Genomic DNA, 27,048 nt, shown 5'->3' with positions numbered 1-27,048 from the left:
AGTTCATGGGACAGCGCTGTCCTGTCACCCAAGCGTGCTCTCTAATGAGACGTGGCCTCGCTGCACAGCACCCTTGGAGCTGGAGGAGCATAATGAGCCTGAGACGGACCCAAATGCCTCTGAAGGCTGTGGGACTTGCTGGTCCATTGGTTTTTTGCTGGAAGCTGTTGATGGGATGTTCATGGAGCTGGTTTTCAGCTGTTTGTCCCAGGCCATATGCTTAATCCTTCCAGCATATAACGAGTTTGTTGCTGGCTTCTGTTCAGTTCAAGCCCATTCTGGGAAGGGCTGTGGGGTGTTTGCCAGAGCCTCTCTGTGAACACTTAGAGATTTTCCTGCCTGTGCTGGTGACAAAGATGCTGTCTCGCTCTCTCCTTTGCCCCTGGTTCCCCTGCAGAAGCAGCAGAGGCAGGGGCAGGGGGTTGACCTCAGTTTTGCTTTGCCTGTGGTACCTGTGTATGTGGTCTGCAAGTGAGGTGGCTCCACAGCAAAGGCAGGGAATTGCTGATGTGCAGCCAGGAGGAAATGCCTGTTCTCTGAGGAGGCTGCACTCAGCAGCCAGCCCAGATCCAGTGTCAGAGCCCACAGGGAGCCTGAGGGCCTCCCTGGTGGTTAGAAAAACTGAACGGGAAATCCCTGGGAGATAGACACTGGCCATATCTTCTCATTTTTTCTCCCTGTATTTACTGCCTGAGTAGGGCTAGTTTACTTATTGCCTTCTTCTCTTACAGAGAAGCATTTCTGAGAGGCAAATCTGTGATTCTGAAAGTTGAGGATAAAAGAACAAGAGAATTGCTGAATAACTTGAGCTTATAGAAAATGCATGTAGCAATGCATGCATTGACTTATTTCAGTGAATATCAAAATTTATTGTCCCTTGAACTAAATATTGACATGGACAAACCAATATCGATATTTATCTCTCAGGTTAATACATTTTATATTCACCTCAACATACATCAATATGTGCTTATTATTACTATAATGTTTGTCCTTCAGCAGAAGAAACTTGCATGTGGTTGAGAGGGGCAAGGAAGAAGTTTGTATTAGTATTCTTTTCCTGTTTTTAATCTTTGTTAGAAGTTTATCCTGCCCATGGAGCGCAGTGCAGCCCTCATTCAAGCAAAACCCTTACTGATGGTTGTGGCATTGTGCACTGAATACAGATTGGGTTGGTGGGGTTTTGGGAAACGGGAGATTAATGGTCATGAGTACACTGGTAAGGGCAGTGAAACCCCTTCTGTTTCATGGTGCTCCCTGCAGTGACTCTGTGCCCAGGAGCTGCCTCACTGCCCACACTGACAGGGGCACAGAGCACGGGACACGAGGCTGAGCTGAGACCCAGCTGTGAGGCACTGCCTAGACAGGGATGTGCAAGTGCTGGACAGGGGCACACAGCTGGATCTGACAGGAGCCCCGTGGCAGGCTGATCTCACACCTGTGTGACAAGTGTGAGTGTGTCTGTGGGCCAGCTGGAGCTGGATTTGTGGGCACTCTGGGGCCACAGAGAGCCCGGCAGCCTGCTTGGGCCTTCTGCAATTGTGTGTGGGCAAGAGGAGTGTGGCCACTTCTCTGTGTCTGGAGGACTGTCCCGCGGATCTGTCCCGTTGCCTTTTTTCCCTTATTCTAGATCTTAGAGAGCAAGGCAGAGGTTCCCTAGAGAGATGATGACAGGCTGTACAAAAAGATGCAGGCATGACAGCACTGAGTATCACAAGACTAATTTAGCATATACAAGGGCATTCTAGCACATGATTTGTGCTATACAGACCCTTCATGTGGACATACCAGCTCTGGCATAAATGCTGCAATTTCCACAGAAGCCTTGAAGAGACACTGCAGTTCCTCTTGTTTTTAAACTTTCTGACCTTAAACCTAAGGGAGATGATGGGGGAGGAAATGATGGGACTGGGAACAGAAGTAGAAGGTGTGTTCCTGTTTCCCACCCTCCTGCTCATCAACAGCTCATTGCTGTTGGTCAGAGAGAGGGGGTCGAGTCACTTTTTGGACAGTGGCTGACACCAGGTACTCACCAGGAGCTGTTAAAAGCTGCAGGCTTGGGTCTGAAATTCTACCCAGCTGCTTGAGGAGCAGAGAAATTGCTCCAAACTCTTCCCTGTCCGAAGAAGAACCAATAGGAGATCCTTAAGACTGGAGAGCACAGGAGACAGTCCCCTGCTTGAGGTGCTCCAGCCTGCCTCAGTTTCCCATGCCGAGGCAGAGCAGCCTGCAGTGCTGAGGGGCAGCTGCCATTCAGGCATCACTCTGCCTGCTTTCCTTGCTGCACTTCCAAGCCAAACTTGCAGCAGTGAAAGTAACAGCTGTTTGTAAGCTGACATTTCAATGACAATTGTCAGGAGACCACAAGCATATGGCAGCTGACTCCTCACATGCAGGGAGTTGCAGCAGCAGAGGCATGGAGCAGCTGCAGATGCTGGAAGACAGCACTGCATTGATCTGCAGTTGGGAAGGTCTTCTCAGTGACTGAAGACTGCATTTCATGCCTTGACTCTTCTTGGAAGCTAGAAAGACAATAAACTAGTGCCTTATGTCTTTATTTCTAACAAAAAGCAAGATTTTTTCCTGGTTAAAATAATAAATGTAACACAAATACAAGCCAAAACCCCACCTCCTGAAAGTAGCATTCTTAATTAGTACTGCTGTCTTTGCTTTTTTTCCCTTCTACTGAGTTATTAGTGGCTGGTATTGAGACCACTGGGACCCTGATTAGTGGGAAGGTATTTTTGCACGTTTTCAAAGCTGTCTGTAGCAGAATCCGGTAGGGGCAAAGTGCTTTCCTCACAATTAGCATTGCTTTATGGTGGTAAACTTAATTATTAAAGGTGGTCTTTCTTCTTTTGTTGGGAATTCTTGGCACTTCTGATGCACTGTTGGAAGACTCTGACTAAGCATTAGTGTCATGTTGTGCCTTTGAGTACAGTCAGGCCAAGTACACAAAAGTGAAACCAACACTAAAAAAAGCTCTTCCTCTGAACCTACAGCATTTTTGCCTGCACTTGACTCAGCTCAGAAACCATATGCTTATATTCCACTGACAATTGCCATTTAAATGTCAGTTTACAAGCAGATGCTGAGAGCCTGCCTTTGTTTCATTAATTAAATCCCAGAGAGGCAAAGTTTGAGGTCTAACCGTGCTTTGGGCTGGCTGGGGCAGAGCAACAGCAGAGTCTGGCAGACCTTGACCCACCAGGATGGTCAGGGTTAAGTGCACAGGCAAAGGACTGTGTACCTGAGGTCACCGACAGCCCCAGCTAAGGGCCTGGGGCAGCCAAAGGAAACACATTCTTGGCACTGTCTGGTAGCAATTATGATCTTGTTGACAATTTCAGGCTTTTTGGGATGGCTGGCAGCAGCCAGGATAGAGGCAAAGCACTGAGTTTTAAAAGGAGACAGATTTAAGTGCTTAGGTACAGAAAAAAAGGACAAGAATCTATTCAACAGAAGAACAAGGGAAAGTGTGGAAAAGGAAGCCCTCTCTAACAGACATCTGCACATATTTAAAATCCTTCCCAATAAAGTTCATAATGAATTTAATTCAGTCCCCTATGGCCCAGAGGAATTTTCTGAGTAATAAAAAAGTATTGCTAAGGGACAGATGACTGCCAAACTCCTATTCTCTGCCAGCAATGAGTATTTATAATATTGGCACTTAAATGCTAGGTTTATTTTACTACATAAATGATCCTTTGTCACATATTAAGAATTAATACTGTGAGATTGACTTTTGGGAAGTTAGAATAATGATTCCCAAATTTAAAGTGTTGTTAAATTTGTATGCTTTGTTTGTAAAGAGGCTTGGGCTGTGTTTTTTCCAGATTCAAATAGTAGTAGGATGTGGTAATTCCTGTTTTGGGGTAAATTGTTTTGTGGCTTGTTTATGGTTTAACTTTATAAAGCAGTTTTAGTCAAGGACCTTTTCATGTGTTTTTTTTGTTACCTTGAAATATCTAAATCAATGTTAAATGAATTCTAAGCTCCTGCTCTTACTTAAAAGTTGAGATGTTCTTACTTACAGAAGGTAACACAAGGGTTCCTGGCTTCTGCTGGCATTTTTCTAATGTTCTTCTGGTGATTCAACTGGAATAATTCAAATGTGAGTTGGAAATTTCAAGCACCAGTGATGGACATTGCAGAACCACAGCATTACTTTGTTTATAAACATTGTTATTCCATGGAAGATAAAGCTCTGCTCTGTGTCACTTCCATACAGTGGTCAGGAAAATGGAGGGGGAAAAGCAGAGCTACTGATCTTTCTCCCTTTAATAAGAAGGAGTGGAAGGCAAAGATAGACGTGAACTGAAATGTGAAGAATTATTCCCATCAGGCAGCAAGCTCACGGGAGAAATACATCAGTGGTGGTGTAAGATTCAATGTGGTTTCCATCCTAGCTGGTTAAGGCTGTTTAAGCACCTTTGGCACAGCAGCACAACACAAACTCCTGGAGCACAGCAGCAGTGCTGAGCTCAGAGGCTTCCCGAGGTGCTCTTCTGCTGCGCTTCCGTTTACTCCACGCTGCCATGCCAAGTGTGAAAGTTGGAAACAGCACTGTGAGTCTGTCAGCGTGTTTATTTGCATGGTGCATCTCCTTTGAGTCAACAAGCATCTTCTGAAAGTGGGAAAATGAACAATTAGTCATCCCCGGAAAACAACAGTTTTGCAGACGTCCCCTCCCGCCCCCGAGAGACAAACCTCACTGTGCTGCACAAGGGCACAAGCAGCTCATTTTTCACTCGCTGTACACACTACCAGATATTCACTTCTCCAGAGCAAAAGTGTCTGAAGAATATAAGGGGGTATCTTAAGCACTTGGCAGTTTGAATTAAAAAGAAAGGTCAATGCCAAGGAATTAAAAAAAAAAATCAGACATCTCAGAGCAGTGCAGGTGGGTTTTAAAAATGAATGCACGCATTGTTTGCTCACAGTTTTTCACAGCAGCATTCATAATTTAGGAAACTATTAATCAGCATGATGAAGTATCCTGTTTCTAACCAAGAACAAAAAAAAAAAAAAATAATTGCACAATATAGCTTATTTTCTTCTCACTTGAAAGACATCTTCGGGTAAAATTTGATGAGAATTTCACAGATTTGGGCTTGTGAACTTTAAGTTCCACCAGAGAAAAAGCCCCAGTGAAGCAACGGAATCCTTCCAATGCCTTTTTATAAGGCTCATCACAAGTCACTGCTCAAGGGGCCTTATTTTGTTTTGACCCATGCCAGGACTGACATGCTATAGTTGTTAAGCTGACAGCAGGAAAAGAGCACTGAAGGCCACAAACATTTGCAGGATTAATACAAAATTCAGATCACAGAGGCACAGCAGGTACTGAACAGTGAGGCAAGGTGACAGGGGAAAATCAGGGGCAGGGAGAGGACTGTAGGACTGAGAGCAGAGAAACAGTGGTTGAGGAGAGTTCTGGTAGGCAAAGAACTGAAAATGGCAAAGGTTTTGGTGACGGATTTACTGCTGGCCTGCCAACAACAGCCCTCCAGGGCTCTTAAGCCAGTGCTGTACATTTAAGATCTGTTAATTCCCATTCCAACAAAGTTAGTGTGACAGTAAGTGATTACAGAAGCAAGGGATCCAAAGGACAGCTTTTATTTGGTAGCTCATTCAGGGAGATAATAAATTTATTAATTATCCCTTTTATGAGAAAAAATTAAATTTATTTTTTAAAAAGGCATTTCATACCTTTTCTTTGCTTGGGGGTACTGGTGGCGAGAACTTGGCCATAGCCTGATGAAGCTCTGGCAGTTTCAAAGTTATGAAAAATCTTTCTTCTATTTCCTGCCTCCCTTCCCTGCTACAGTCACATCTTCCTGCTAGTGGAGTATCCTTTTCCTGGCTTCAAAACTCTGCTATTTCTGAACGGCATTGCCACAGTGACCTGTCCAGTGGGGGCAATCCGACAGCCTAGAGAAGTAAGAATTAAACAGCTAATGTGCTGCTGTTGGGAGCAGAGGTCAGGCACTGGATGAAGCCAACACAGGGTGAGAACTGGCCCACCAGGACACTCCCTGCTGCAGGGAAGCAGCCAGGCTACAGCTTCTGCTCCCTCCAAAGTTTGTGTAAGGCACAGTTCCTGCACACAGAGGAGCAAAGAGGGGACAGCAAACTGGAGGCTGCACTGTGAGCCAGCACTGCTCGGTGGCGGTGGTGGGAGCGGCAGGAGCAGTGACTCTGTGTACCTGGGATGTCACACAAGGTGTCAGTGTTTCCAGTGCTGGCACACAGCAGCAGCAGAGGATGCCACTGAGGTGCCTTGCTCCTGCTCCATGTCCTGCCTGTGATCAGCCAGCTCCAGTCCCTGGCATGTTCCTGCACCCTGCGGAACACGCTCCATGCAGGCAGAATTTTCAGACATCCAACACTTCAGCCACCCCTTTTTAATGCCATTAGTGATGCAGCAACATGTATTTATATTTACATATAAATACAAAATGGTCAGATACCACATTTTAAAGCATAATTTACAATCTGAAACTTCTTACACTTTCATGACTAGGCTTGGGTTTTTCTCATTTACATTCATCATTTAATTCCACTGGAATTTGATTTTTAAGAAAGCCCAACATATCTTAATTACCATAAAAAGATCCATACACATTTTACTTAAAAATAGCTTCTGTAAGAGGAAATCTACCAAAAATAACACGAAATATATTATTATGCATACATTTTCTTTTTTGTAAAGTACAAACAAGAATCTGATCTCTTCTGGGTATTGCCTGATCTAATATGGCTATAGGTTCTATTTACTGTGTTTGTTTTTCAAAGTAAAGGGAAAGACAGAAGAAATGTAAGAAATGTAAACCAAAATAAAACTGTATTCTTTCCAAAGACACAGATGATCAGAGAAAGAACGCTTTGAAAACCAGTAAATGACAACAGGTACAAAGAAACACCATCCAAACACTATGCAGTGTTTTGTCTGAGCATGTGCCACAATGACCTTGCAACAGTTATTAAAAACAACAAACAAAAAATGCTACTGGCAGAAAAAGCTGTCAAGCAAAACACTGAAAAATTGGTACCATTTCCTAACAAGTAAGTGCAGAACTGATAGCATTTTGTGTGTCTTCCCCGACATACGCAGACCTCTTTCTTGCTCTCTCTGCCCGCAGGACTGATCATTGCCACTCTGGCGGTTTGCTGGATGCCAAACCAGGTCAGAAGGATCATGGCTGCTGCTAAACCAAAGCAGGACTGGACCGTCCCCTACTTCAGAGCCTACATCACCCTCCTCCCCATCGCCGACATCTTCTTCTACCTCAGCTCGGTGGTGAACCCGCTGCTGTACAACATCTCCTCTCGGCAGTTCCGCAGCGTGTTCCTGCAGGTCCTGTGCTGCCGCCTCACCCTGCAGCACGCCAACAGGGAGAGGTTCCTCAGGGCCAACCAGAGCTCTGGGGCGCGGAGCAGCCGCTCCCTGCGCCCGCTGCTCTTCACGTCCTCCAGGCGCGGGTCTTCCACCAAGGGCAACGCCAAAGTTGTCCTGAGCACCTTCCAGAAGGAGCCCACGCCCAGCTGCAGCCCACAGGAGCCGGGAACTGCACCACCAGATCCCAGCCTGGAAATGGCGCCCCTCGAGACCGGCTCAGAGCCCGGCCAGGGCGCACAGAACGGCCTTTGTGAACATCAAGTATGACTTCATAAGGCAAAGTTAATGCTTAGCAACGAGCTTAAAAACATGGACATTGAAATGACTGAGGAAAGCAACAACATTGCAAAAGGAATAACTCGGATGGAATTGTTTCCAGTTATGCAAAAGGAACAGGAGTTCAGTACCCTGCTGGGATTTTTAAGCGCACACTGGAAATTCAATCTGCTGACTGAACTTATTAGCTGACAAAAATATCAGCCCCTCTTCTCCACACAGCCACTGAACTTTCCTTGCTCTTGACAGGGATTTGGAAACAAACAGAAAATAATTGCAGCGTCTTTGAAGAAAGAAGGATGCAGGACAAATTGTGTCGGGAAAAAAACCCACCAAACCAACTTGCTTGAAGTTTAGCAGTACAAAAACAACAGAGCAAATTTAAGGAGCAGAAGAGTGGTTATCGTGTGTGCCCTTGGCACCACAGCAGAATTCCCCCTCTTCTTGGGCCGGGGTCCATTGCAGAGGGGAGTGTTGCAGCAGCTGATGCAGACGGAGTTCACCTTGCCAGGAGAGCAGAAGGACTGGTAGCCGGCGGAGGCGATCAGACACGCGGCCGAGGAGGCGCAGGACTTGCGGTACATGATTCCTGTGACACACAACAAGGGTTACTCCGTTTGAGGGGAACACTTTACAGCAGTATTCCTGCTCAAAAGCAGCTGCAAACCCAGTTCACATCCCCAAAGCACTGCTGGTGCTTAGGGCAGACACCTCAGCAGTGACAGGACAAACAGCCCTGCACTGCCGGAGCAGCACGGTCGCTCTGCCCGGGATTTCTTTGTAGTTCGATCCTGGCTGGAACCAAAAATATTACAGACTTAATTTGCATAATGTATATCAAATGATGCATTTTATAGCTGGAATTCTTCATCTTTCAGAAAAAACTGTTTGAAGAGCTATAACTGAAATGCAATTAGTGAGAAAATTAGTTTTGTTTCTATTGCTGAACATGTCTGAGTTAAGGTGTCTAAGTAATTACAACTTTCTATGCTCTTAATTTGTCTTTTGAGGATTTTTTTTCCCTTTTCTTGTTCCTTTGCCACACACAGACAGGTAACTAAGAGTAAAAAGAGGATGATTATCAGAAAAACTTTCATCCTCCTCCCTTCCCTTTTATTTTTTTTTGAAGGAGAACTAGAAGTACTTTTCCAGGTAATCTCAGCTCTTGCTTATCTTTGAAGTATAATACCCTCAATAACAAAAATTTCCATTTCTATAGAAGCATCTTTCTTGAGTTGAAAGTCTTCCCTTTTTGAATGTAATTTAAGGTAATTTTAATTAATAAACTAATTTATAATTTCTCAGATTGTTTTTAACTGAAAAAGTACATTCTGATGCATATACTTGTAGCTGCTATTTTAACATGGTTTATAAAGGCTTAAAAATACACAGTTGTATTTTCTTCTGTCACAGTGGAAAATGGTTATGGCAGTTCCCCGTCTCATTACTCCAAAATTTTCCTACAAGTGATACGGTAGAAATTTTGTCTTAGAAAAACATACACATAATAGAAATAGATAATGGATGTTTGCCTGCTTCTAGTTACAAAAAGTAGTAGGGATATTCCTAAGGATGATAAAATCACTATTCTTTTTGAATATGGGGTTTTCAAAAAGTTTGTATTTTTTTTCCTTCTGAAAAGCAAGGGAACAGAATTCCCTTGGAGAATGGTGCCTTTGCATCCTGTGTCATGGTCCCAAAATGTCTTTAAATGCACAGTGATTGAGACTTTTTTTTGGAAGGAGTGAGGAGGGAATATGACCCTGGTACTGGATGTACAGTGCTGATATTTGTTCAGTCCCCAGAGACTTAATAACCACTACAGCACCTCCACGGTCCAGGAGAAACCTGTGTAATTTGGTATCAGCCACTGCACCTCTGAGTGCTGAGAGTAGCAGCAGAACACCCTTTCTTTGGGCTGTGCTCAGAAAGAAGGATTTCCTGTCTTCAGAGGCTTTTAATTAAAGCAATTCTTTCATACTGTCACAACACTGCTGCCATCTCAACAATGCAGGGGTTTCCTTGTTTTGTGTTCTCCCTCTGCAAATCTCAACTCTGAAATGTGTTTTTAGGCTATCTATCTCATTGAACTTATGAAGAGAAGCCCTCAAGTGAGTGTTAAATCTTCCTCTGTCTCCAGTGAGCTTCAATCAATCAGCGCAGCAGGTAGAGCCTTTTCTCAAGAAGGAAGAGGAGCTGTGGGCTGTTCTCCCTGTAATAGCAAAGGCACACAGATAAAGCAATGCAGTCTTTATTACTACAGTTTGCAAAAAGAAGGGAGTTCTGTCTCTGCTGACAAACCACGGCTGTCAAGGAGCCTCACTGGTGCTGCCACTGATTGGCTTTACAATACCAAGATCTCAGCTGATGTTCCCCAAAAACACCTGGTGCTTTGTTCATGTTCCTCCTGCAGTCTTCCCAGCGCAGAGGCAGATATGACCCTTCCCATGGCTACAATTAATGCTTTTCCTTCCCCTTCCCTGTGTTCAATTAAACCAGGCACAATGACCTAATCCTGCAGCTCCCCAGGCAGATTATTTCCCTGAGCAACAAACACCTGCCAAACTCAGCCATTCCTCAGTCTCCCACATGAACAGCAGTGAATTTGACTTTCCCCTCCAAGACCAAGGCTCTGAAAAGCTTTTAATCCTGTCAGATTTCCTATTCCCATCATTTTACAGATCACTCTCTTCCTGCTGTTTCCTTTTCACAGGTTTCCTGCAAAGCTCTGTTCACAACTTGAACCAGTGATTTATTAGTTTGGATAATTTATAAGTGTGGAAACATCACACTTTGCACTTCTCCCATAGATTAGGAGACTAGAATTGTTCACTGCTGTGAACAATTAGATGATGCTCTCTGAGGCATGGTTTTCACCAGACAACTCTAGGAAACCACTCCTAAAAAAAAAAAAAAAAAAAAAAAAAAAAAAATCAAAGTCCTGCAGCTTAACTCCACGTGTTTACAACAGATCTGTTCTCCAGGATCAATCCCATAGAACAATCCTCAGCTCCTTTTGAAGCCAAAAAACAGTATTCCATCACAGACTGCAGTTTTACTACTCAAAGTTTCATGAACAGATGGACCATGTTCACACCTAAATAGGGAGAATAATCTGACTAGTAGCAAAATCCCCTTGTAACACTTCTCCAGTGGCTTTTCAGTAAATGCCTTACAATGGGAAATCTCACACCCAAATGATTGTTTATTCCCATTCCCTGTTCTAGTAATCTAAATTTTAGAAAGATTTTTTACTGAAATAACTCAGCATTTCCATCAGGTTTTTAACAGCTCCTTTGCTAACAACATGCCCTTCACATCCAAGATTTTTTCCTTTGAGTACTGATAAGAGTCTCTTGATCTCACGAACCAGTTGCTATCACACACTAAGTGCTTTTCACAAAGCATCAGGTATGAAGCAAGCTTGCTCAGCACAGAAAGGCTGTGCTCTCTCTCTGGTTCTGCAGTATCTTGACAGGAAGACACAACGCAAACAGGCACAGAAGTTGGTGGGAAAAGAGGGAATGTCACACTGCAGTTGTGACATTTTTGAAACATTTGTGCTGTGACTTCACTTACTCCTAAACCTTCTTCTTACCATAATTCTGGTAGGAAATACATTAGTATAGTACAACTGACTATCACGATCTGATGGCAGGGACACCATCTCCTCTCTCCAGCAAACAGGTTAATGGGCCCCAGAAACTTCAGCTCACCCCCTGAGTTCAGCCAGGACAGCAGCCTCCTCTCTGAGTTGTATCCTGAGATCTCTCCTCAAACTCCTCCTTTGCAGCATTGCTGAGCCAGTTCCAAAACGATCCCCAAGTTCTCCCTGAATCATTTGCCACCAGCAGGCTGAACTGCAGACAGTTCTTCAAAATGGTTATCTGCCTCATAAGACTCATACCACAGACATAACTGCTAATTACTGGGTATTCTTGCCTGAGCAATCAGCCTGATGCATTCATTAACATATCACCCAGAAAAATAATTGCAAACCTTTCTGGAAGCTTTTCTTCTACCTCAGATTGTTCTGAGTCATTGGCTAAGCAAGGAGACTTCACTTTTTACACTCTGCTTTTACTGGGATGGGGTGATTCCCAGCTACCCACCCTCAACAACTGACACGAGTGATCAATTAGCATATTGATGACTACTTAATTAGTATATTTATTGCCCAATTACTTGACAGACAAATACAGAGCAATTTGTCCTTTTTCACGGGTTCAGCAGACCCCCAACAACAGTTTAGGTACTATAAAGATGTTTTACTGCGAAGGACTTACTCTTGACCAACAGATTTTCCATTTTTTTGGCTTCAGGGTTTGTGGGATGCAGATCAAGAAATTTCGAGAAAAGAGGGGAGTACAGAGCTAGAACAGCTGTGTGATAACGAGCATGTATCCCACACCCTCTCCTGTCACATATACCTACAACAGACATGTTTGTTTTCAGGTTTTATTTTTTTTTAAAGCAGATTTGGGCTTAAATTTGGCATTGAAAATTTATTTCTAGACTAAGCAACTTGCCCATGGTTACACCTCTCTCTGCCCCACAAGACATCACAAATTTAGACAGTGTCAAGGCCCAAACTATTATCTCTGCCTTATTCCTTGAAATGAAGGGATGGGTGTAAATCTTTAGGCTTTTCTATAGTTCCTGCTTGCAATATTTATTTTCTCAGCTGGATCCAGTCTAATCCTGTGCATCTACACCCTGGCACTGTTTTGTCCATACACAAGTGCATTCTTTCTTGATTGTAACAAACAATTCAAACAGTAATTTATTCAAATCCAAAAGTGAGTGTTCTTTCCTCTACCCTGTCTGCACAGCCCAGTGCATTTCTCTTGAATAACAGCTTAACTTGTTACTAGGACAACCAAAAAAGGTGACATCACACCTACTCCTAACACTGTGTATGCAGAAGGCACCAGAAGAGCCAAGGTTTTTCTCTTACTGATTGAAAAGAACCTTATTAGACACCTCTGATTCTTCTGTTCTAGAAGGTGCAGACAAAAAAGATGCTGTGTAAGCATGACTCTCCAACTTTTCAGAGCCAAGCACAATCCAAGCAGTGTGCAACTTCAGTTTGCACCTGTACTCTCAGGAGTATCCTTCAGCAAAATGCACAGAAGCTCTCTGAATCCAAAACAGGCAACCAGGGTATCACCTCCGAGATTAGTGACCTGATTTCCAAAAAAAGTCACCTTCCCACTCCTATGACCCAGCTACTCTGAAACTGCTTTCTGCAAAGGCACAGCTCAGCAGGAAATCCTAGCCCTGTCCTTCACCCCAGGACCTCATGGACACAAAACCCTCCTCTCCAAGCTTGCCTCAGTGAAGTGGACAGTGTCACTTTGCCCAGCACTGAGCTTTCCAAGCCAGCTGTTCTCTGATCTTGTGGGCTGTGATTGACACTCCATGTTTTTAAATAAAACTTTTTTCTACACCATTTTATATTGTATATGTATTTAACCAATTTCACAGGCACGTGTGAAGTCAGTCCTGTGCAGCTCATTCCACAAACAGTGCTTTAGCACAATCCCCTGCACGTGCTCTGAGCAAACCTGGCCACATAAATCTTCTGGAGCTGAGAAAGAAGTCTGTGTCCAACTAGGGCTCAGCACTGAGGCATCCTTGAGCCTTTTCAGGGCTGCACCAGGGGCTGGAAGCAAAAAAAGGGCTGTAGAGAAGTTTTGTACCTTAAAGTAAATAGCTGAGAAAGCCAGCAGGTAGATCAAGGCAAGTTTGAGGTGCATACTTACAATTTTGACAGAACCTCCACTCAACTCTTTTAGATGGGGTGTTTAAATCTTGCCCATCTCTTCCAAGCAAAAGCTGGGAAATTGGCCAGCAGTGGGTAATTCACAGTGTAGCACACAGAACTCAGGAGGAGCCCCCCCCCCAGTCTTGTCCTAGCTCTTGCATCAGCATGAATTGCACAGGATCTGTTTGGGTGTTCTCTCAATGTTGTTGCTCATAAAGACAACTTGACGACATTGCTTATGTACCAATACTCCTTTCTTTGAATATCCTGCATAGTTCCAACTGTCTTATTTCACCAAAACTTTCATTTTCTGCTCTTGGTGAATCTGCAATTATACATTGTGCATAGACTTCATGTGTGCTCTGCCTAGCCATGCTTGCTTTGTGATTTCATTCATAGATTTCATTCTGTATTTTTTTCCCTAAATTGTCACTAGCTTACCCTGCACTCAAGAAAAATTCAGCACCCAGTAGGACTTAAAAAAAAGCTCTTTTCAGATGTCTGCAAAAAATAAAATGAGAATTTATACTAGTGCAAGAATGACATGTAAACAGGTGGACATCACCTTCTAAGGAACATAAAATATGTGACTATTTCTGCATTTTACTGTATCAGTAATGCTACAAAAATTGGGTTCAGACTATACACAAATACATTTGCAAATTATGTTTTTTAATTTCCGTATTAGGTTGTATGCCCATCTTTTTATGGCTTCAGTGGTTTTGCTATGATAATTATCAGTTCCTCAGCTAGTACCTGTTCACATACATCAAACAGTGACAGACTCCAGAGGTCCTATTGTGATTTGCTGTGCTCTAGAGAAAGTGATTATAAATCTTTTATCTAATAAGGTCCTAAATATCGAAGAAGATGACTGAATATTGAAGAGCAATCAATCATTCTTTTGATGTTGTGCTTCCCCAAACAATTGCAGTTTTAGTCATATCATGTTTTTATTGGTTTAAAGTATGAATTAAGCTTCCTCAACACACAGACTTTCAGCTATGGCTGTAAATTCATTGTTACAAAAAACCCTCCCAAAAACCTCAATTTGAGCAAGTGTAAGATATCAAACCATGTCCTGTAAGTTTCACTTCACAGTAACTCTTCTTATCTTTGTGAACTCCACAGAGAAAGCTGATGAGACAAGTGGTTTAAATAATGTGCACCTTGCTAGAAATTGTATCACAAAATTTTCTAATCACCTTGTAAACAGCTACTTAAATACTGTGAGCTACTATGGTTGATGTTTTCCAGACCAAAAAAAAAAAGCCCAGGGCACTGAAAGTATGTGACTTGAAATCTATTGCAAAGCTATGCACACACTTCCTGATTTTTAATCTTGTGTTTTAGGACTGCAGCTATTTCATCCTGGTCCTCCCTTTGATGCATTCTCTAGACTAGATAAAAGCATATTCATGCCTTTAGGTTCTTAGAGAGTACACAATTCTATTAAAAATAAAACAAACCCAGAGCCCTCTGCCTCTCAGCAAAATGAAAATAAACCACCTGGTTCACTTAGCATATTGTCATCATGATTTTGTATGAAAACCTAATATCATCACAAATCCTCCATACATTTGGCACTCTTTAAGAGTTGCACATTTTTTCAGAAACTAACAGGAAGATTTTGACAATGAAAGTCTGGCCTTGTCACTCTCCTTTTCACCCTGACATGACACCTTTCAGAAATTAAGTCAGCTCAGGAGAAAACTGGACAATTGTTGACTGACAGAGGACAAGGGTTTAGATTACCCTGATATCTTTTTGTGAGTTGTGCTTTCTAATTCTGGTGCTGGAAATGTGACTCAAAATGGTGCTGTTAACAACAAAAAACATCACAAAAAAGTCTTTGCCACTGCTTTCAAAGCTGAATCATGGCATTAAAGTGCTTAAAAATGCATAGGCTGGGAAAGTGAAGTACAACTGCTAACGGTGGTGTTATCAAATATTTTTTAAAGCCACAGGAGGCTACAAATGAGAGGTCAAAGCTCAGCTTTCACCTGCATATCTAACAATTCTTTGGTTTTTTACTGTTCTTATTTGTTTCCCTGCTTACCAACAAGGATGTACAGTCAAGTACTACTGTTACCAGAGGACATAAGGAAAAACGACACCCCACACCTCTGGTCACAATGAAGAGACTAATTTATTTCTTCTGACTCCAATCATTCATAGTTCTCTAAAGGTGCCAGTGGATTGGAAGGTGAATGTGCCACCTCTCCAACGACACTGGACAAACTACCAGTCTATCAAATTTCTCCGCCTCTATGAAAGAATGCAAAACAATAGGTTGTTAACAGAAAGTTGTGTGAGAAAGTTTTCTACAAGAATGTAAACTCAGAAGGCTTTAGAAAATCCTAAGAAATCAGGGCGACACACTACAACACACAATCTTCCCAACAAAGCTGGCTCACAGTCTTCCATCCTCTCCTCTTACCTGATACAAAGGAATCAAGATCTAAATGTCCTTTGCCATCAAGACCTAAATATACTTCATCTTGTAGAGACAGAGGTGAACTTGGACTCAGTTTTCAGAATTCTGTATGAGGATTTTTCTTGACAATCCTTACATTTTGAGATAAAGGGAAGCCACAACCCTTTTGCCTTTACAAATGTTAAAGTGCTACATCCTTGCAAAAAGTCACATAAATAATTTTACAGGTGAATAGTCTTGCTGCATCCCTAATTAATGTCCTTAGCAATTTCAGTGGGATGGCTCAGATGTTGGCACTTGCATGCCAGAACTTTGGAAATTCATTCTGCTCTCAAATCTTTAGCTATTTTTACGCTCAGGATTTTACAGCCTCTTCAGCTTAAGAGTAGGATTATTCCTGGGTTTTATATGGCTTTTTCCAGTTTCAAAAACTTATTGGTAAGTAGGCAAAATCCAGTTTTGTCTAGTTTTCAAAAAAAAAAAAAAAGCATCCAGACTACAAAGGAAAAATGGAAATGAAAACTGTTTGGATTAATTAAAGCTTGCTTGCCAATGATTTGATAAGGTCACTGGGAGCTAAAAGGAGTGACAGGGTCAGGCTTCAAAAAAGTTTTGGAAGCTCAAACTCATTTGTGTGTGAAATGCAATAGGAAACTCTCAGGGGAGGTTTAAGAGACACCAAGCTGTGGGCACTGTATCATCACAAAATTCATTTGTATATCTTTCACACAAGCCTGAGAAATAAAATAACATAAAAAGCTATTGTCCACATCCTGTGAAAGATGAAACTCGCTGGACCAGAGACCCCATCTTCCTTAAAATAATGCAGCCTTCATCACTTCTGCACTCGGATCTTTGTCATGGCTTTCAAGTCATAAACTGCTTGAACTGTTATCTCCACTGCTGCTTTTCTTTATTGAAAGGCAGTCAGAACAGTAACTCCTGAACACTCATTATTTCTCCTTAGCTGACACACTCAAGTCAGTTCATTCCGTAAGTGGCTGGAAGTTTTCTGAGAAACCCAAAGATTGGAAAAAATTTACAAGTAAGGAAATGGCTTTGACATTTGAGAAGAAGTGTTTCTGAATGGAAATGTATCCACAGCTCCAAGCTTTCAGCATACAGTGCAAATTAACAACGTCCATTGCAAGTCTTTTATTCAATATCAAAAGTGAACTGTGTTTCCAATATTGATATTATGTCTTCATTTCACTGGGATTTGGTAGCACAATATGTGATGTTATAGGTACCAACTGTCCCACACAAAATTTTTATATATCTTTTAAAATTGTCAATAAAGATTTATTATATTGTGCTTTGCTTTGATTAAAAAACAAAAAGCCCCCCAAACACCAACAAATTCTGTTGAGTTATGTTGATATCCTTTGACCAAAAAGTGTAGAGGAAAATAAAAAAATTTTAAAAATCCACCACCTATTTAGTGGATTCTTACTGTTTCTAAATAGATACTGGGGATGCAATAACTTCCTATAAAGCTTTAATGCCTACAGTAATTCTGGCAACATTAAACTTTGTTTGCTGTTTTAATCACTTTGTCAATAAAAATACACCAGAGCATAATTTCCCCTTGATAGAAATATGCAATTAATATTAGTACTAATGGATTCTATACATGTACACAGAAAAAAAGTATGTGGTTCTGTAATTCTTGCACACACGAACTACTCAAATCATGGCAAAACCAAGTAATAATCACAGGTAAAGAATCTACCACAGCCCAACTCATCATACGACATAGCCACTGATAAAACAAATGATGGGAAAACCAATACTGGAAAGAGTTCAAAGAAATAGATAAAGTTCTAATTCAACACTGAGATGCTGATCTTGCTCATGGCGTTTCCATGCACTACTTTTAAGCACACAATCACAGCAATTTCTTCAACTATACTGCAGAGTTATATACCAATTAAATACATTAAAAGGACCATAGTAAACCAACCAAACAAGAAAAATTTCTTATTGGAGGTTAATACAATAATCCAATTGTTTCACAATTTGCTTGCAGACGGAAAAATCCTTGATATTTTAAAGTATTGGCATTGCTATAGTGAATAATCATTTTTTTTTTTCCTTGCAAAAGTTAGTAAAAGTATGTTCACAACTACATTAGAACAGACGGTGTATTGTTCATGCACATGGGCAGGCTTCCTTGCAGAAAGTTCCAAGAAATTGAGACTGGCTACCTCTCTGGGCTGTCTCATCCCTCCTGCTTTATCCCTTGCTGATGTATTCACACTGCAAGTTTCCTTTTGCCTTAAGTAGGTTTTAGATCAGCCTTTATGCTCAGATAACACTTCTCCTCAGAAAAAGGCAATATTACCATTCCGTTTTCTATTATATATATATATATATATATATATATATATATATAAATGCATATACACACTATATACTCATCTATATATCACCAAGATGTTTCACTTGATCCCAATATACTGTGGGATTTCTTTGTTGCTACATATATTCTAAAAATGAAGGACCACTGACATGTCTAATTTAAAAGTCCATAGACTAGAAAGAGAGAGACAAGTGGGAGCAGGGAATCCACCACAGGTATTTCCACAAGATATCTGCAGGTAGAATTATGGTAAGAACTTGGATCCTTTGCCAAACATTCAATTTACACAGTTTTAAAACACCTGCTTATCCAGCTGAAGAATGCACTAGAAACTTATCCTTTACATTAATTTCTGTGGGATAAAAAAATTTGTGGTACAGCCTTGAGTGCCACTTTGCATTCTCGTCACTCCTCCCTCTAAAAGAAGACTTTTTCTTTTTTTTTTTTTTTTTTGAGATTTAATTAGCAAATTAATCAGTAAGATTATTTATCACAGGGAAAATGCTGTCTTGTCCTATATCTCCCACTGGAACAGAATTCTAACAATCATTAAACTTTGCCTGGCAAATTTTTTAAATACAACTCAGCCTTAAGAGAGAAAAATATTTTGCTATTTGCTGCTCAATTTTCCATTCACTTTAAGCTGTCCAAAGGAGCTGTCTCCTTGGTGCAACAAAGAGCTGAGATCAGATGCCGGATGGTCTAATTCAAACCAGAAGTTACTAACACCTGCTTTCTTAGAGGCTGCCACAGGAACAGCCACTTTTTGAGCTCTGGGTTAGGAACATGCCTGAGCTGCTGTTATTTCTCACCTGAAGCTGAGACAATGTTCTGAGAGAACCCAGTGACGTCTGAAGCACTGATTTTAGAGAAACTGAGGAGGAGTTAACTGTGAAGAGGCATTAAGGAACTTTTTACAAGGTAAATGGGAAGAACAGCCCAGGGTTGTCATTTGCCACCGCGGTGCTTCTAGGACAGGGAGTTTAATCCAGAACCGAAGCTGAGCCACAGAGCTGCCGTGGCAAAACTCCTGAACACAACAAACACTCGTGGAAAAGAGTCCTTGGCCACAGGCTGGGGCTGCACTGCAGGCACAGCACAGAACGGGGGCCAGCAGCCCCCCGAGAGCAAAGCACACAAACTGATGTCTCCTGCAGGGGAAGGGTGGCTCCTTCAGAGGGATGGTCACCCACTCCCACCGTGAGCTTTATCTCAAAACACCGCGCTTAACTCTTAAATCAAGTTTGAGATAACTTGCAGCACTTTGCTCACTAACACAGCTATGTTTTATTAATGACAAAAATGGGTTAATCTACAAAAATTGCACTCCTTTGACTGTATTTAGTCAAGAGGAAAGACTCTAATTAGGAGACTGTGCTGTCAAATAAATGCAAATTTGCATCTTTCATTTTCTGGGTTAAAAGCTCAAACTCAAGTCTATTATAAATTAAAATCAATACTTGAAACATTTCAGCTTTCAGTAATAAGCAACAACCAAAAGAATCAGGTTATGAAATATACTGGTAGAAGTAAAATGAATTATTAAATAATACTTGGGAGAGTAAGGCATTTATATTGCACACATTTAAATATCAATTAGGAATAAAACCAATAAAGGATGATGAACTGAATCACCTCTGTTTTACAACCAACGCTCTCTAAAATTGACTGAGGGTAACAGAAACTAAGCTTGCAATGTAAATTTCATTCAATTTGAAATAGGTTAAAATTTTAATTTATTAACTGGCTGAAATTTACAGTCTCTAAACTTAAAATTAATAAGAAATGTATTTACAGAAGTAAATGTAATAGAACAGTGGCACCTGCTATGCAGAGCATACTAGTAACCTCCTAAAGGGAAAAATCTAGGGATCTGCTCAGAAAAAGACATAAAATTGCACAGGAAAAAAAACCCACCAAGCAGTTTAAGAGCTGCTTATTTACCGTATTGCAACCCATTTCTTCACAGGAGTAATGGCAAGTTATGCATCAATGAAAAGAGTTCAAATCTGACTTTTTTGTCTGTGTCTACTACTACATCTAGAGCCCTGCAAATCACAACATCCTGTCTAACATCATGAAAGTACTGCAGAAGCTGTGCTGTGGAGATAGCAAAGCCTTCAAGCACTCATTTAGACATACTCAAGATTGTAAAGGTACCTTGCAAGCTGTAACTATCTCATACCCTCACCACCCTTTTCAAGTAAACTTGAAATAAAATACTCCAGTAAAAAAAATAACTTGAGAGACTAATCTTCCTTTAAACAGTTTAAACCCAGCTTTTTTTTCCCCTACACTGGAGAGGTTCTAAGTATTTCACAGCAGTAGTCACTGTGGATGGTGTTACCCAGGATAAAAGAGCATCAGCAGTTCAGCTACTTTCGCCGTGTAACAACACTTATTATTTATCCAGGACTGATTGCACAGTGACCTGAAATCACCAGCACAGGTGGGGCCAGCTGAGAGCTGACTGACAAGCACTTGGGAGAGGAGTTTGCTAAGCCCGAGAAGCATTGTTGCTGTTCAGGACGGATGACTGCACACGTTTGCACCAGAGGCATCCTGCTGCTCCTCGAGGACTTGCAGGGAGAGGACAGACTGTGGCTCAATCCACATTAACAGCAAAACCCCAAGTCTGTGAGATGGGCAGTCCCAGAGAGCAGCACCCCCCTAAGTCAGGGTTCTGAAGCCCCAGGCTGCCCTCTGCTCCCCAGGCTTGGCCCAGGGGCCACTTCCAGGATGGGGCTCCCAGTGAGGGGCTGCTCCTTGTCCATTCCAATGCCTGACACCCTCTCAACTGCCTGCAGTCAGAGCAGGAGGCTCCATGAGCTCCAACTCCCTTCCTGCCATCTCACACAGCCCCAGAGTCCCTAACAGAGCTCCTGTCTTCTGCTCACGTAGAAAGCTACAGAGCAACACAGCAGTGTAAGACCTGACAGCTCTCTGTAAACCTCAAATGCCTTCCACGATGCTGGATAAAACCCAGCCATTTATAAAACAGCTCCAAAGACAATAGAGGTAAGGGGCAGAGTCACAGCTGATTTCCTCTTGGACACATTGATGTCCTAATATGTGAACTTTAATCGTAATTGCAAGGGAAAAAAATCTTAAAGATTGGTATGGCAAATCCATTTGTGCCCTTCTCTTCCCCCCTAAGTTCCCCCCCCCCCTTTTTCTTAAAAACCCCTTTTTCCCTTTTGCTTGATGGTTGCTTTAATGGATGAAAGCAAAGATCACTATATTTTCCTTCCCTTAAGATGAACCTTCAGAGTATATAAATTGCTTGAGTAAATAAAAGAAAGGAGGGAATTACTAATTTAATGCTCTTCTATCTCTTGGGGAAAAAGCCCATGTAATTAACTGTAATGAGATTAAACTAACTTGTTATTAATTTCCCAGTGCTGGGAAACTATATCAGAGACTCATAAGGCTGTGTATTAACCAGCTTTATCAACATTTGGTTTGCATCCTTTAGTTTTTATACCAGTTTTAAAGGAAAATGCTTAACTTCATTGAGTTGCAAAGCCACTCAGAAGTATAAGACATTGAATCCTGTTCCTTCAGGTAAGGACACAAGATTCATATGAAGCTGAACACCATGAATGGGTGGAGCCAAAAGCAGCAAATGCTACCTAAACCAGATAAACAGAAGAATAATTATTAAATTCTTACCAAAACTTTTTTCCATTACTTCTTTTTGACACATATCTTGGACATTCACTGTACAATTCACGATGAACTCTGGAGAGGAGCAGTCATTATTTAGCTGGAACTCCTCACACTGGTAACACTGTATTTGCAAACCCGAACCTGGAACAGATAGCGATTTGTTAAAAACCACAGAATGCTTTCTTTTGGAAAGGACCTTAGAGATCATCTCATTCCAAGCCCCTGCCATGGGCAGGAACACTATCTGCTCAACCGGGTGCCCCATCTAACCTGCCTTTAAATAACAGCAATAGCATTAAAAAAACCAAACCAAAACAAACAAAAACCAAACACCGAAGAAAACCAAACAACCAACAAGTGCCGGAAATCTTCCTTATCTTTCCCCCTTCGCATTTAGCTGTTCCTAGCTACTCAACAGCTCAGCTAAAGTATCCCTTTGACAAATACAAAGTAAAACGAGCGCTGCCGGCTCTGCTGATGCTCCTTTCCGCGGGGCGGCCGCTCCGGCGCTGGAGACGCCGCCGCCAGGAGGCGACGGCCACCGGTACCGGCATCGGCACCGGCACCGGCATCGGCACCGGCACAGCCGCTGCCCGTCGCCCGCCCCGCGGCTGCCCCATGGCACAGCGGGCTGACAGCCGCCCGCGCCCCGCAGAGAGCAACCCGGCTCAGAGATACGCTCCGGCTCTTATCTGTGCCGACGGGTTTACTTAGCTACTAATTAATTACAAATCATTTAATTACTATTTTGCCATGCACAATTAAAGCGGCGGAGCATCCGTCGCCAGCCGCCTTTATCATGCAAACGAGGCGCTCCGAGCAGCGTTCCGCCGGCGGTTCCCGCACCCTCGTCCCGCGGCGGGGACCCCCGGCCCGTGCCCGCCCTCCGCTGGGAGCGCTGCGGCGGCGGGAGCGCCCCTGGCACCGACCCACTGCCCGCCGAGCATCCGCGGAGAGGCACCGGCGCTGCGCCTCGCCCCGCGGGCAGCCGGCGCTGGGGACAGCGGCGGGAGCTCTGCGGGCCGCGGGCAGGACGGGGGCTCCGCCGCTCCGTTCCTTTTTAGCGCCCGGCAGCAGCTCCGTCGAGGGGCTACGAGGGGACGGAGGCTCCCAGCGCCGGGCTGGCCGCGGGCGCCTCCGGGCGAGCGGCGCGGAGCCCTTACCTGGCGCCAGGCACAATCCCCAGAAAGTTGCAGCGAGGAGGAAGAGCCGCATCCTCCCGGAGCCGCGGCCGCCGGGCTGGCGTGCAGTCGCGAAGGGGCATCAGAAGCTGAGATGCAGCGGAGGCGCCGCGCACTTGTGCCGCTTCTCCGCCGCCTCCGCTGCGGAGCGGCGCCCCGGGAGCAGGCGGCGGAGCCCGCCCTGCCCAGCCCCGCGCCGCGCTCCAGCCTCGCCGGAGTTGAGCGCTGAGACTGGAAGAAACTGTAGGAGAAGCGAGGGCTGGGGGGCGGCTCCCCCCTCCCTCCCCCAGCACCATGTGATGCCGGCGGAGCGGGGCGGGGATCCCCGCCAGCCGCCCCGCACCTCGCCGGGAGCGCCTCGGGGACGGGCGAAGTTCAGAGAGGGAGGGGAGCCTCAGCACCTCCGGGTCCGGGTCCGGGTCCGTCTCGCACGGCGCTGCCGAGGGGCCCCGCGACCCTCTGCCCGCCGGGGCTGCTCATCACATCCGCGCCCTCCTCCTCGGCTCGGGCACAGACCCCGCGCCGTGGCGCGGCTCGCCCCGCTCCCCGCCGTGTCCCCGCCCGCCCGAGCCCACAGGTGGCAGCCGGAGCGCGTCCGCGGCACGCACGGGCCGGGCCCCGCGGCGAGCCGCCGCTCCCTCCCACCAACGCCCCGCAGCACCCACGACCCCGGGAGGGACTGAGGGGAGGCGCGGCCCCGCCACTCCCTCCTCCCAGCCCCCTAAAAGGGAATTCAAGCGTGACAACACGCGTGGAAAGGGCGCGGTGGCCGCGTACGTGCCGGAGCGGCGCTCAGACCCTGCCTCCTCCGCGGGCACACGGCGGGATGCGCCGGAGGCGGGGGAAGCGGGATGCGGCGGCTGGAGCTGGCCGCGGGATGGGGTGGAGTGGGGTGGGGTGGGATGAGACGACGAGGAGCCGTCGGGGGCTGGGCAGCGCCCGTGGGGAGGGAAGGGCAGGGGCAGCCCGGGGTGCTGCGCCCACGTCGTCCCTACTGGGATCGTCTCCGTGGACCGCCTCCTCTCCGGATAACCACGTTATTTCCCAGTGATCGTTCCACAGCTCTGCTCCAAGCAAGAGTTAATTAAGCTGAAATCGCTGTTTAACAGCCCCGTGTCACGAATTCTCCGAACACTGCCGCCTGCGCGCTGTCCCGGAGCGGGGCGGCCCGGTGGGTATCCCCTGACCCAGCCCAAGCTGTCACAGCATCATCCCCTTGCCAAAACCCCTCAGCAGGCAGCGGTAGGCAGGAGAAGTTTTATTTACGAAAGATGTTTCAATGAAAATTTCTTAAAAGTTGAAAAAGACGATGCAAGTTTAGGGCAGAAATGAATTAAAATATAACAAATTGCACAAAATAGTAACACTGATGGTACAATATTTCAAAGATTAACAAGCATGTGCTAAAGAAACTGTAGAGTCTAGAAATACCCCAAATATATCTAGTTTACAATTGCTGTACAAAAAGCAGTTATAAATACTTCACATCTAGAAAAAATACACAGAACCTTTGAAATAGACTCTCCCTTACATATAAACAACCTTTGTAGAAAAAACCAAAAACACCCAATACAGCCCAATCCCCCTGCTCCAAGATATGTTTGAACTAGTACTGGTTAGCACCAACATCTTAGTGTGTCACAAACAGGAGTTGTTTTGTTTTTCAAAAAATATTTTTAGTGTTCAGAATTTACTGAAGACCAAACAGAGACTAGAAAAGATAACACAGAATGGTACATTTATAATTTGATGGGAAATGAGTACAGTACAGAGGAGGTGGAAGTTGAAAAGCCACGTTGCAATTAGAAGTACAGGGTGGTTTATGTGGTTCTCATTCCTACAGGACTCCTGTTTGTGTCAGCAGTGAATTGCTTTGACCCTGATCTTTCAAACAGTTATGTGCATGATTGATGAAGCCAATGCCAGCAGTATCAGGCCTTTTAATCTATTCATTTTCTTGCCATGTCAAAAGTCAAAACCCTTTTGAAATAAGACACCTGTTGTGAAGTTGTAATAACTGAAATGCATGTTTCCCTAGAATACCTGTATGGAATTGCACTAAAAAGAAAAAATAAAATATGTTTTCTAAAAGGGAGTCCATGAGAGTTTATTAAAGACAATCTGGCAGGCTCAAGTTTATGGTAATGCAGCACTTCTACATACAGTCTTAAGACTAGGACAATTATAGCTCTTTTTAAAAAAATCGACTAACTTTTCTTGTTAATATTCACACCAATTTCTTTAAGTTAGTAATCTGCCATTACAGGAGCATAGCACCAATTTAATATTTATTGCTGTCGTGTATCCCTACAAATATATTTTCCCAAGGTATTTACAACTGTACAAATATTCACAAAAGTGCAAAATTAAGACTTTTTTCTGTGTATTCGTTGTGTTGGGTGTGTTGAGTCCCCTGCACCACCATGATGCTGCCCTGCCTTATTGCTGTGTGGTGGGAGGTCAGAACACCCTGATGTGAGCACAGCGAGCTCGAGGGGGAATTGTCAAACACAGTCTCCTCTCCCTCCTCACTCCACGCTCACCTTCAGCTCCACTCCGTGCTGCAGTGTCCCTAAACGTCGTTGGAGCCTTGGCTGGCACAAGAGGAGAAGCTGTCATACAGGGAATCACTCAAGGATTCCAAATTGTCCACATCCTGCCGACCCGAGCTATTCAAGGAAGCTGCTTCTTTCTTTCCATTTTCTTCCTTCTGTCCTTCAACCTTGTTCAGACAGTTCTTCTCTTTTTCTAATAAAAGTACATTATTGCTGTTAAATTTATTGAGAGACTCCAGGGAAATTTTAGATACTCTATTCTGGGAATCTTCTTTTGTTTCTTCAGTTTGCTTCAATTTCTGTAAAAGTGAGAGAAATATTGGAAACTTACTCCTTTAAAAGTTATCCAATTGTACACCATTAATTACCATCTTTCTAAAGTTCACAGGGTGAGAGGAAATAGATTGTTAGATGCTTAAATAACTGTTATGATTAAATAGAACATTAGTGTCCATTTTAGGATAAATCATAACTTTAATGATTCTGCTAAGACAAGTAGGACTCCATTTATGTAACACTCAAGTGCTATTAATGTCCTAAGTAGCAGACCCTGGCTGTGCATGAGTTAAACATCTCCAGCATCCTCACAGGAATTCAGATCTTTTCCTGCATGAACACTTCGGGGGGGGGGATATGTTTAAATAGGTATTTGTTTAAGTAGATTTAAAAAAAAAAAGTGCAGAGGAGAAAACAGCATTTTCCATAAATTAAGGATGCAAATGAAACTTGCTAGGGAATAGCCTCACATTTTGCATGTATAAGCCTATCGATTTCCACAAACCCAAACCCTCTCTAATAGACAAGAAAGCTACAAGAGAGGAAATTGCACAGAACTGGGCCGATCCCCACAGACAGAATCAATCAGATATTGGCCAGGCCTTCCCAGAGAAGTGGTGTAATTCTGTGGCAACACTGGACGTTGTATTAGCACATTATATTAAAAACACACAGTAGGATTGTACCAGAGTAATTTTATCCCTTTGTGAGCTACTGGTATTTTCAATCAGAGATCTGACCAAGGAATCATTAGGGAACTGTGTAGGGAGCAGCTCAATAAAAATGACCTGCTGTTCATATATAGAGTGTTTCAAAATCTGAGTAACTAACTCCTCTTACAGATCGTATTACCAGAGATATATGGGATAGCATTCAACATTTTACAATCAGCATTCAATAACCTCCTGGGCAGATAAGATTCAAGCATTCTGAGATATGCCATCAGAGTGCAAAGCCATTCCTCATTTTTGGTACAGCCATCAGATGGCAAAGACAGAATCAGTAAATTACTGTAAATCCAAGGCATCAACATTTTTGTTTAGCTAGAAAATGAGATGGCATTTTAAGCACACTGAAGATATAGCTTGGGCAGATGTGTGGATGCTGTGGGTCATTACATGTG

General features: G+C 43.5%; 2 protein-coding genes across 13 annotated transcripts in view; both read right to left on the bottom strand.

Moving 5' to 3' along the window:
* Positions 1-6,392: 6,392 nt before the first annotated feature.
* Positions 6,393-23,410, bottom strand: LYPD1 (LY6/PLAUR domain containing 1). Its single transcript, XM_068195256.1, has 3 exons — positions 23,077-23,410; positions 21,917-22,054; positions 6,393-8,267 (listed from the first exon to the last, which is right to left on the bottom strand). The coding sequence occupies exons 1-3, from the start codon at positions 23,126-23,128 to the stop codon at positions 8,032-8,034; spliced, it is 426 nt and encodes a 141-aa protein (XP_068051357.1). The 5' UTR covers positions 23,129-23,410; the 3' UTR covers positions 6,393-8,031.
* Positions 23,411-24,337: 927 nt separating this feature from the next.
* NCKAP5 (NCK associated protein 5) overlaps positions 24,338-27,048 on the bottom strand; it is a 450,570-nt gene continuing 447,859 nt past the window's right edge. For all 12 annotated transcript variants that reach the window (XM_068195225.1, XM_068195221.1, XM_068195224.1 and 9 more), the window contains one exon: positions 24,338-25,948. In XM_068195225.1, coding sequence (XP_068051326.1) covers positions 25,667-25,948 — 282 coding nt within the window. In that variant the 3' untranslated portion in view covers positions 24,338-25,666. The remainder of the gene's footprint in view (positions 25,949-27,048) is intronic.

The sequence above is a fragment of the Anomalospiza imberbis genome, chromosome 7 (genome assembly GCF_031753505.1).
Source record: "Anomalospiza imberbis isolate Cuckoo-Finch-1a 21T00152 chromosome 7, ASM3175350v1, whole genome shotgun sequence".
Classification (NCBI taxonomy): Eukaryota; Metazoa; Chordata; class Aves; order Passeriformes; family Viduidae; genus Anomalospiza; species Anomalospiza imberbis.
Note: the sequence above shows the minus strand (reverse complement) of the source record. Positions and strands in the feature narration are given on the sequence as shown.